A 12,272-nucleotide genomic window follows, 5' to 3' on the forward strand; every position below is an offset into this window, starting at 1 on the left:
AACTCAGCCCTGAAATAAGAACAACATATTTGCAGAGCAAACTAACTGCATGTGCTGTTTTTATTTCTTGAAGTATTTGACTATTAGGGCTATGCAAAGCTTCGATCCCTGTTTCAATTTGATGGAGATTTGGCCCAAGTCAGTGGCTGAATCTCCAAATCCAAATTGAATCAGAGGACCCTTTAATCTCTCTGAATTGAATCAGAACCCTCCAAATCAATTTGGAAAGATTCAGAGATTCAGACATAAACACAGCTTTAACTGTTTTCTTTACGTACCTTTAGGTAGCAGGGGCTTGTGAATGCTGCAATGCTGGGGTGCATAGAGTGTCGCACAGAAGCACAGGTTGGGGGGTGGGGGAGAGTCCTCAGCACACTCGACAGCAGACATGGAAGTGGACCAGAAGCACTCCCAGTCCATTTCTGGGTTCTCCAGGGAGCATGCCAGAGGCCCCCCTGGCTTGTTGACTGGTGCCTCCTGGGTCTGGGAGGGGCACTTGGGGTCCCCCTGTGGCCAATTGTCGAGCTGGGTGGGCTTGGGGAAGCCCCCTGGCACACTCCCTGGCAGACCCAGAAGTGGACTGGAAGTACTTCCAGTCCACTTCTGGGCTCACTGCTGAGCACATGGAGGGCCCCCCTGCACTCCTGTGTGATGCTCCATGCACCCCAGCATCACAGCATTCACAAGCCATGCCTACTACCTCAAGGTATGTAGAAAAAACATTTAAAGCTGTGTCTGTGTCCAAATCGCTGATTTTCTGAACCAGCATTGAATCTTCAGATTCGGATTCAGTCGAATCAAATCAGGGAGAGTGATCTGAACCAACGAATCGAATCACTGTCCCTGATTTGAGCCGAATCCAAATCCCAGTTGAACAGGGCTCGCTTCGTGCACCCTTGTAGCCTATGTACTTTCCAGTAGTGTTAAAAAACATACAAAATTGTTGATCACCAATATTTATTCCATAATCAGATGTGGCCTAACTCTCAGTAGGATCTTGGCTGCTATAATGTTAAGCAAATTTCATGTTATATGTTGTTTGAAGACTTTTAATGTGACCTGAATATCATCAGGCTTGAGTCCTGTCAGACCATTAAAGGAAATCCATTTCAAACTCAGGGACTTCTACTAAAAAGGCTCTGGAGTTGATCCTAGGCAATTGAATTCTAGGCACTTTCTTTTTCTGATATGATTTGGGGTGAATTTGTTTTTCCTCCTTTTTTTTTCTTCATTGTTCTCCATTACTAAAACCCAGTATTATGTTAAAAGAGCACCTGAACCTGTGAAGATGGTAGATAGTTGACACTATATTTTGCTTAGCTGAGATATGAGAATGTGCTTCTGGCATTTTTATTTTAGGCCAGATTTAAGTTGTGATCCAGCAGTGTGCTGAAGCTAGCGCTGAACTTTAAGCATATCAGTTGCTCACAGACATACTCAAAGTTAAGCATGTACTTAAGAGCTTTCCTGTCTTGGAGCCTGAGTGAAGAGTTCAGCTAAAGCATGCACTAATTCCATTTCTATTAACTAATGGTGCTTCATCTATATTTATTTTTTAATTCCTAAATTGCACTTTATTGAGTACAGAGAAGGCAGAGTCTTTTCACCTTCCCTGGAGATCTTCAAGAGGAGACTGGATAGGCACCTGGCTGGGGTCTTATGACCCTCCCACCCCCAGTGCTCCTTCCTGCCCATGGCAGGGGGTCGGACTACGTGTTCTGTCTAGGTCCCTCCCAACTCATTAATTCTATGATTCTAAAGAGCTTCTAAACTGGAAAGATGTCATATAGACAAAGTCAGTTCAAAAGGAAGAAATAATCACAGAACCATGAAGATAAGCATGTATCACATTAGCCACTTGATGTATTTTCCTCTTTTTGAACAGCCTTCATACGGTGTAGGAACCCCCTTCCCCTCTCCCCCTGTCCAGCTGCTGTTGACATCTGGCCAGAAGCAGAAGGCAAGGCTGGGGACAGAGCAGGCAAAGTTCCAATGTGCCACCCAATGCGGGAGGGGAGGGGAGGACCTGCAAAGCAGACTGGGATGCCAGTGGACAGCAACCTAATTCAAGTTAGGAGGGGGTCTGATACAGTAGTTCCATAGACTGGTCTAACCTAAATCACTTAAGTCTGATACTGCATCAATCTAGGTCTATCTTAGATTGGGATGTACCATTCTTAAATCAGTTTATGTGCATTGAACTTGTCTTCTGTTACAGGTTTTGACTGGCTTTTGATCACTTATACTGGTTTACATATAATATCTGTGCCTAGCCTTACAGTTGCAGCAGTTTTATTAGACTTGTATCAAAACAGGAACATGCAGATATAGTACTTAACATCGTTCAGTTACCAAACAACCTCAAGTTTTTGTAATAGCAGAGAGGTTGGTCCTACCTAGTATAGTGGTTTCATCTTCTAATGTATAATAATATGTTCAAAGTACTTGGTGTGGAGGACAAAGACTTGTAAGGTTGGTGAAGGAATACATTTTTAGAAGTTGTCCTATTCTAAAAAAAAAAAATACCTGTGGCCTTCTATAATGCCAGCCATAATTGTGTCAGCTGCTGATTTGGCTCATTGTTATAAAATCTCAAATTTTCTGTTAGAGAGTGCAGCACTTTTGGAAGGGTGTCATAGTGCCTGGTCTGTTTGTAGCAAGTCTTCTGAACTGCAGGCTTATATTGGACATATCCCTCTTGTTTGATGTAATTCTGCTGACACTTCCAAATGAAAACAGATCATAACTGAAACCATGGGATTGTGAAGAACACAAATTTGGAAAGTTATTTCTAAAAAGTAAATAGGTCTATTCATTTAAGGAAATATAATTAAAAATAAAATCTGGTTTAAATCCTCATGAGGTTTGTGTGAAACTCTCTTAGAGCTTAAAATGATGTTTTCCTTATCAAAATGTATTTGAAAGATATGAGTTTTATAGAGAATGTCCCTTCTTATTTTTTTTATCTCCAAATCAGGGATAAAGTCTTCCAACTAATATAATGAAGTCTTTTTAAAAACTATTTGTAGTTTGTAGAACTTGTAACAAGAATTTATACCTTACTTTCTTTTCAGTGAAGGGAAGTCAGAAATGTGAACTGAACTGCCGAGCAATAGGCTACCGATTCTATGTAAGACAAGCTGAGAAAGTGATTGATGGCACTCCATGTGATCAAAATGGAACTTCAATCTGTGTGTCTGGGCAGTGCAAGGTAAGGCCTGTGTGACCAAAAAAACTTCCAGAGCCTGTGGTTCTGCTCCCTCACTTAGTCTGGATTTTTTTTTCTTTTCTTCTTTCTCTTTCTTTGTCTTTTCACATGTCTGTCAAACTGGTTGTGTAGGCAACAAGGTTGCTGTGTATTTGACCTGGCTCAGATAGGAGGGGGTAGATCTAGCTTCACCATTGTTCTGAGTTCTGACCACATGCTATGGGGGCTAGGCTTATGCCAGTGGCCCTCCAATAGGTAACGCTGATGTTTTTCAAATTGATTGGTTGGCATCAAATAACACTTGTCCCTGACTGGGCCCAGGTGATGAGGTCAGTAAGGCTATTTAAGAGGTTCCCTCCATGTTGCGGGGTGGACGGACGTCTTATGGATACAGAATCCAGCCATGTACCTCCAGAACCCTCTGGGTGTTGCTGTGAGTAACTTATCTGAATTGTAGCCAGTAACTTAAATCTAAGTGTTCTAGATGTATACTAAAAGGGCCAGTGAGCCCTTTATACTGTTTTGCTCAAGGCTGTTTTCTTTCAAAATTCTTTTTGGCATGTATTCCTTCCCTAAGTCTTCCCTCTCCAATCAATAAAGCTGCCTATCATAGCAAGCCTGGCAGTGAATGTTTGACAGGGACTGGGCAAGCTTTTTTGCTCCCTTTGTTCGGCTGACTAAGGGAGGCTACTTTCCATGCTTCAGGCTATAAGAAGCACCCAGATATATCCTGCAGGGGCTAAGCAACCCCATAGTGATTGAGAGCTACAGGGCCTATGTACCTCAAGTGGCTCAGGGGCCTAACAGAGACTGGAGCTTGGGTGGTGGCAATGGTACCCCAGGCTTGTGGGTGTGCTCCAGGAAGGGGGTTGGTCAGATGTTGGCACCTCTGTGGAGGCACCTGAAGCTTGGTTTTGGTCAGGTGCAGTGAGGGGGGTGGCTGGGCACTGGAGCGTCCCATACTGGCCTGCCACAGCTTGTGTCTTAAATGGGAACTTTAGCAAGTCAGCCTGTGACTATTATGTCTTACACAATTTCTGCTGACAATTAAAACAAATGTACTGTGGAAGATCTGGGTGTCTGGTGAACTTTTAAGGAACTTTTCAAATACAGAATATTTTTAATAGTTATGAAAATTAAAATAGTATCTTCATGATTATAGTTTTACTATAATTAGTATTATTAATTATTTGACTGCAAACATTTTGAAAGATGCTTTTCAGAAGATTTCTGACCAAAATTATGATGGTTTCCCATGAACTTTTTTCATTTCTTTAGGTCAGATATACGGTTCAAAGTTTACCCATATAGCCACATTGTTTAGGGGTGTGAAAAAAATCACTCCTTCCTCTCTCTCCCTTCCAACTAACACAGCAAGGTCAGCAAAATCCCTGGTGCTGAGGCAGCCACCTTGACTTTTGTTGGCTTAATTTGTATCATTGTGGGAGTGGGCTAGGTATGCCAGCAGAAATTCTCCTTTTGTTGGTGTACACTGCATCTCTGCTAGGTAGTTCTGATACAGTTTCTGGTATAGCTGCAGAGGTAGGATCTCTGTAGTGTAAGCAAGCGCTTCCTACAAAAGAGGTGTTCATCTCTTTATCATATTAAATTTCCTAGGAATTTATAAAATAAAAAATGTGTCGAAGAAAGGAAAGGTGTCAATTATTACCTTTAAAATGTAGTTATTTCCCTTCCTAGTTGAAACAGCTGATAAAATACAGTAGTTAGCTTTCATTTAATTGTGTGTTTATTTTAATTGTCATTTGCTAGTAACATTGTAATTTCTCTAGTCAGGCTGTATGAGCAATTGAGACCTTTAGTCACTCTGCATTTTGGTTTCTGCTTATTCAACAATAGTATGCTGTTACTACTAGTAATTATAGATAGGATATGCAGTCATTTCTCAAGGGTCCAGAATGAGGTACTGTGTTGACTTGACACAATCTGTTGTATGGACTTCCCCTGCAGAAAGAGTCAACACCCTGTAGCTACTGCAAGGTGGCAGCCATCTTACAGGAAATGTGGTATTGCTTGAATTGTTTTTATTTGAAAATTCTGATGCAGTAAGACTTAAAATGTATAAAATATTGATAAGCAGTATTAGATGTGTTGCTAACTTTTCCACTATCTGTAGGCAGAAGGAGCCTGGAAAATTTAACAGCAGGTCAAATGTGACTCATGAGCCCAAATACTGAAAGGTCAAATTTAGTTTAAATGTTGCACTGCCACAGGAAATCTCTTATAAATACAACATTTTCTGAAAGTCCAGATTTCTCTTGCATGTGCACATCTGGACAATACCAAGCATGTGTCTGTTTTGTATTTTTAGCAGAGTACAATCAGAGATTAACTTGGAGTTTTCCTTGTAGATGATAGATATGTGTGAAGCTGATTATTCTTTAAATAGTCCCTTGATCTAAAGCTGATTCATAAAGAGCCAGGGAATTGTTTTAATTACAGTTCTGATCTGTGACTGATAGAGGAATTGAAATATGGGCTTTTACTATACCAGCTGCCTGGCACAGGGCTTTCTACAAACACAAAATAAAAGCTGATATTTGGAGGTAAAGGGTAAAAAGAAATAATAGCTTAGTAGGCTAGTAAGAAATATTGCTCCAAAATCTGAAAAATCCCCATGCAGTGCATCAGTGGTCAAAAATTTGCCACATATTCTAAATTGCTGGTGTGAATGGATGCTACCTGAACATCTTATATGTTATCTTCATAAGTGTTCAGGGCCCTAACAGCAACCAAATGAATTTGTACAGAAAAGGCAGGTAAGGAGGGGCATAAAGAAGGTCACTATTAAGTTACTCTACAGCTGTGGGCTTAGTGATCATTCTCTGCACAACGGTGTAGAGCACTTGATCAGCGATTCTCAGCATGGGTGCTTTGGCACCCTGGGGTGTCTTGATAACCTTTCAGGGGTGCTAAAAAGTCCCATGCAATGTTAGCACTGTTAGGTGTATAAACATGATTCACAAGATGAACACAAAAACCACGTCCACACATTCAGGTGTTCTCTGCACTATAAGGTAGCAGCAGGGGGTGGCGGGTTGACCCTAGTCAAAAAACCCCCACATGAAAGAAGAATAGGGTGGTGCATGTGGAGGTGCGCACTGCCCAGAACCTGAGCCTGGCCGGTTGGACCAATGCTCCAGCTGCCAGCCAGGCTCTGAGCAGAAAGATTGCTGCAACTGCAGCTTCCCAAGGGCCCCAAGACCCCAGGTAAGGCTGCTGGGGCTAGCACGGTTGCTTGTCTCAGCCTCCTCTACCCCACCCAGGGTAACGTGCCGTGTGCCAGCGGGCACATGACACAGGTGTTACCCGGGGACAAGTAGCAGTGGCACAAAGTGTGCTGCTGCCCTTGTCCCCAGGGAACACGTCTGTATGGATGTGGCTAAAGATTTCAAATAGGAGTTCATAGTATTAAAAACATTTTGACTTGCTGTGGTCTTTTTGAGGTCTTTGTAACACAAGAATTGCTCTCGTATTTTTCTGCAGTCAAAAAACAAGTTAAAGCTAAGAGCTGACATTTTTCAAGGGATGACTTGAGTCTAGCAAGTTTAAGAACCACTGGTATAGAGTGAGAGGGTAAGATGGGCAGGAGAAAAGGAGGGCATAAGTTGTGGGCCTTGAATATGTAGTGAAGCTTCCATTATGTGCAGTACAGTTTTTTTAGCAGTAAATTATGGCACACTGGGGTATTGAAATGAACCAGTTCACATTTTTCCTATTTTGTAGTGACTGAAGTCTAAAAGAACAATATTTGCAACATTTTTTCATAATTTACTTCTTTGTTTTGGAACAGTTAATACTGTGTTAATTACTGTAACTTTGGTTAACATTTAAGGTAAATTAGAACAGGTCTCTCATGCCCTATCATTTGTTTTGAGTGTGATAGCAAGGTTTTCTGTCTGTTGTGTAAAATTTAGCCCAAATCAGAACCCCAGTCCTTGCGGAAGGTTTACTAAATTTTTGTTTGCTTTCCCCCAAACCATTTATTTTTAAATTTCTTTTATTTTCTTATGTAATTTATTTTGCACATAACTTCCTGATCCCAGAAGTCCTGAGATACCTCAGAATAATTCACATATTATTGCTCTGACATCAGAAATGGACACTCACAAAATCTTCTATTATGAGATTTACAGTTTAGTTTTACAGTTGCAGATTCAGGTAACAGTCCAGATTTTGGGGGGTTGAACGTAAAGCATATAAGGTTCATTCGTCAGTAAGTTTTATGTCTTTGCAGTGTAAATAAACTGTTTCCTGACTTGATCTGGGGTGATCTCTGTCACTTAAGAATTTAACTATAAATCTAGTTTCTTAAATGTACATCAGTGACTCCTGCAGAAATGTATTTTACCAGCTTCCATAAAGCTCTCCTACTTGTGATTTAATAAATGTAATATATGTTCAATAGCATACCGGTAAAACCCATAATGTAGTAACATATCTACATTGTAAAAAAATGCATATCCTTTCATAGATGCAATGTTTGTGTTTGTGTACCAAAGAGGCAGATTCTGTTCCATTTGCCAGATGTCATCAGATACGTTACAACAAAGTTATTGCATAATGCTGAATACTTTCCTTGTGGATTTAACTTAGAACCTTAACATGATATGATCAAAAGAGAGAGAAAGAAAGAAGAGATTAGGAGATGATACAATAGATTAGTTTATCATGTATATGCATATAGGGGATTTAAAAAACACTTATACTTTATAAATTCAAAATAACTCCTGTCATGTCATTCTGCAGTACACAGCAGACTCAATTCAGACAAAGCTTTGCACTTTTAGAATGCTTTTCATTGGAGGACTCAATTGTGGATGACTATTTATGACATGTAAAGTTGCACATGAGCATGCTTATCTCAGTTGGTGTGTATGCCTTAAGGGGTATAGCTTAAATTGAGCATATTCTTTTTTTTTTTCTCCCCTTCATGCACATTTGAGAATGTGCCCAATAGCTTATTTGGCTTACAGAAAAGACTAAGTTTTAAACCTATTTCTGTGATCCAAACATGCTGCTAGCTTAAAACATATTTTCTAATAGCATGCTTCTTTTTCCTGTGACTTTCTGAAGACTTCTGGAATTATTTGCATCTGTTCCTAAAGTTTTGTCACCATTTTCATTTCCTGACCACATGTTCTAACATGATTCTGACTCCCTTCAAAATTTCTGTTTCCTGCCCTGGTAAATGTATCTCTTTATATCGTATGCTTGTATGCTCTTTTGCAAACAGTGAGATTAGTAATTCAATATACTCTTTTTGCATTCTTTAATGAGTGGTAATGTATTATCTGTATAATAACTATGCGATGATATAGTGTGTGGTTACCATTCTTTTTAATGAAACTACGGTGTAGTGCAAAATACAGCCTTCAAAATACTGTGCAGTTTTGCTGTAATTACAAGAGGTATACACTTCTCATGTCATATGGCCTAAGCTATAACTCTCCACTAAAATGATTTAAAAAAAATCTTTACTGTACTTTCTTCCCTGCTTAATATTTTATGTAATAATTTCTTACAAGTTTTGTACCTAGATTTTAAAAAAAAATGTAGTTCTTTTAAATCCTGTTGATTTTGTTGTACTTGCCATAGAGCTGTGTGAACTAAAAATGGTTAAGGTGCTTGTCTGTTGTCTGGATCTTTTAGATTGGCAAAACTTAGCAAGGTTTTTTCCCCTGAGAATAGGTTTTTTCTTGCAACATATCTGGTACTTCTTGTTCCTTGTCAAGTCAGAAATACTACAAACATAGTCTTCCCTATGGTCTGTACTGACCTTCTGGTCCTGAATGGAAATAGGTGCATCAAAAAAGTTTTGCTTACTTTTAGACAAAATATTAAGGATAATGGACACTTAATTTGTCTCTGTAGCACATGGCAGATTTATACTTTCCATTTTCTTGTGGTACATTATTTTCTGAACTGACAGCAGCAACATGGTTCATTGATTCAGACACCACTTATAGTTATTTTTACCATTCCCTATTAACCAAGCAAATAATCCAAGCGTTTCTAGTATTAGCTTACTATTCCTAGGCACAAAAGTGAAGGAGTAGGTGGGAACCAAACCCCTGCTATTGCTTTACTTGTCATGGGTATGACAGATGTGACCAAACAAGTATTGCTGCCTGGAGGTGCTGGATAGTTTCAGCACAAGATTAAAGCTTCTGTCTTCAAACAAAAGCTGGTTGCATTTCAGGAAACTGTTTCTGAATGGAGCTGAAAGGTACAAAGAAATCTTGCCAATAAAATTACAGCACTGAATGGCATCCAAATGTTTTCTTTGGGGATCGTGACTGTTTTGCACTGTATGTACCACCCTTTAGGTGGAATGGAATGTGTCAGGGTTTTGATAATGGAATTCAGGTTGTCAAGTTTAGAATCGTGGCAAACAAGTTAGACAGGCTTAAAAAGAATGAACTTTTTACATACACAGTGGAAGAAAACAATTGTTTCATTTATATTTCTTGCACACTGTGGGCCAATTTCGCTGTTGGATGGATGTGCAGGATTTGATTTGGAATCAGCTAGAGACGTATGTAGCTATCCAGTAGCATAGACCATTGCAGTATCATGGTGCAGCTGAGTTACTTACTAATTTAGGATCATAATCTTCCATCTTAACTAAACATATGATCTAAGTCTATTCAAAGTGAGTAACAATGGTAGATTCTGGCCCTGAAAGCCAGAAACACATCTTGAATTTTGGTAGCTTGCTTTCCCTTTTCCCTTCCCTTCCCATTTTCTTGCTGATGAGAAATGTTCTTATTTTAAAGTTAAATTTTTTTTACTAGGGCTAGGAAGATTTGGGGTGATTGTTTTCTGTCCTTAATACCACTGTTATTCTGGAGTAACTCCAGTGACCTCAGTGTGTTCCCTGAAAATTGTTTACCCTTTGCTATCAGTTGCTGACAAGCATGGGATTATAGTGATTAAGACGAGATTGAGCAAAGCCACATTTTCAGGGGATATACAGATCTTACTGTATTTCATGGCCTTTGTTGTGAGAGAAATCATCAACACCCCTTCTTATATACAAATGCAGCTTCTCCAGACATCCAAATATAAATCCTTACAGAGTTCTAGCTGATATTATTTATGTTTCAGTCTGTGCTATACCCTGAATATATATATTCAAGGTTGGCTTTATTTAGAAGCAAAGATCTACTTCATTTTATAAAAATATTGTTTTAGTGTGTTTGATAGTGTGCTCCCCTTCCTCCTTAATTTTGCTCCCCTATGCATTCTGAATCATTAACCTGTCAGGTTGTGTAGAAACATTCCTAGTTTTATGGTGAAATGCTAAAGTATAGCTATTGTAGCAGGGGTGGGCAGTGATTTGAGCCTGAGGGCTACAAGGGGAGTTTTGATCAGCTGATGCAGGCTGGGAGTTGAAGCCAGAGCACCAGCACTGGGACAGGAGCCACCTGGCTGAAGCTGCTCTCTCTCCTGCCCACCCAGGACAGTGTGGTGCAGCAGGATGCAGTGCAGTTCCAGCTCCCAGGAAGCCAGCCAGGAGCTGAAGCTGGAGTCTCATGGCCTGGGGTAGAAGCTGCCTGACTGAAGCTGCTTGAGTAGTGTGGCATGGTGTGGCATGGCAAGGTCAGGATTAGAAGCAGGAGACACTGCTGGAGGCAGGGGACATATAGCAGCACCTGGCTGCAGCTGCATCAGGAACAGCCTGTCCAGAAGCTGTGTGCTGGTCAGGGCCTAGGCTGGTGGGCACCAGCAGAAGCCCAATGCAGGCTGCCCCAGTGTGAACGGGTAGGGTATGGCCCCATGCGGAGTGCTGTGGGGGCAGCCACAGGCTGGATCCAGTCACTTGGCAGGTGGGATGTGGCCCACGGCCCATATTTTGCCCACCCCTATGTTATAGTGTTGGCATGATGTTGCCGTTGTGATGGTCCTTCTTATCAGGGGCCAAGAGACAAGGATTTTTCTGGGTGATATCTTTTATTTCACCAACTGCATGGTTGGGATAGACTTAGATAAGCTTTTGAATGCAGCCCATTCTTCCTTAGGTCTGAGGAAAAAGCCTTTGCTAGGGGTATGGCTGTTATTTTATCTTCTGTTTGCTTGGTTGCTTTGTAGCTTGTTTTCTAACTTTTTCTCTAGTTACTCTTTTCCTATGGATATAACATTGTATTTCTGAGGAAGCTGTTTTGAGTCGATACATATATCTATTGGTTGTAGCTCCCAGGGAAATTTCTTGTAGATGCCAAATCCATTTAGGCTGGTAAGGACTGGTTGGTAAGTAGAGGTGTGGTCTGTAATTGAAAAATCTCAGACTCCCACCCAGAGGACAGGGGTTGTACAGAACTTGTTACTTGAAAAATTTGCACTTGAGACAGATGTAGAAGGGGTGAGAAGTGTATTTAATCATGTAATCAGGGGATTGTCTATACAGTGGGTGCATCTTCACGTGCACTTTACTGTGAAGTAGACTGATTACCTCTGCAGTAAAGTGTTACCATCTATACATGTGCTGGTATCAGGGCTCAGTAAACTATACACTGCTGTATGATAGCACCACTGGGGACAGTACTACCTGATGATACATTAATCAACTGTACTGAAATGTATGTGTAAACAGTGACTGGGTGGGGGCCAGGATCCTGTCTGCTGCAGCTCCGCAGCGTCAAATTGCTGCTGTACTGGGCACACATATAGACATTGCACCCAGGAGCAGTTCACTTTGGCTTGAACTGCTCTGGAGTTTATTGTTTCACCTTAATTTCACATGTAGATGCACCCAGTGTGTTCAAAACATCACTTGCAACTTTACCTACCCTACTCACTAATTCAAAACCAGTGTAGCTGCATTTCTGCAGCCTCTCAGGAGTCAGCCTCTCAGTAGTGTTAATTAGCTCACCCACAAGCCTACATACAAGAGGCCATTCTGCTTCTCATTTTGGTAGCTCTGCTGCCTGGCTTCTTGTGCCTTGTGGTATGAACAGGTTGTTTGACATATTATTTTGCCAGATATTTTGAAGTTTTCAAGTTAAAGAAGCTATGGAAATGTAAGATGAAAATATAACACAAA

At 40.6% G+C, this 12,272-nt stretch overlaps 1 protein-coding gene across 3 annotated transcripts in view; it reads left to right on the plus strand.

The window, feature by feature from the left end:
- The window catches only part of THSD4 (thrombospondin type 1 domain containing 4), a 698,655-nt gene that overhangs the window by 261,987 nt on the left and 424,396 nt on the right, over positions 1 to 12,272 (plus strand). For all 3 annotated transcript variants that reach the window (XM_090028684.1, XM_090028685.1, XM_090028683.1), the window contains exon 7: positions 3,075 to 3,211. In XM_090028684.1, coding sequence (XP_089884810.1) covers positions 3,075 to 3,211 — 137 coding nt within the window. The remainder of the gene's footprint in view (positions 1 to 3,074; positions 3,212 to 12,272) is intronic.

This window comes from Crocodylus siamensis, chromosome 15 (genome assembly GCF_052110815.1).
Source record: "Crocodylus siamensis isolate JL-2025a chromosome 15, ASM5211081v1, whole genome shotgun sequence".
NCBI classification, from domain to species: domain Eukaryota; kingdom Metazoa; phylum Chordata; order Crocodylia; family Crocodylidae; genus Crocodylus; species Crocodylus siamensis.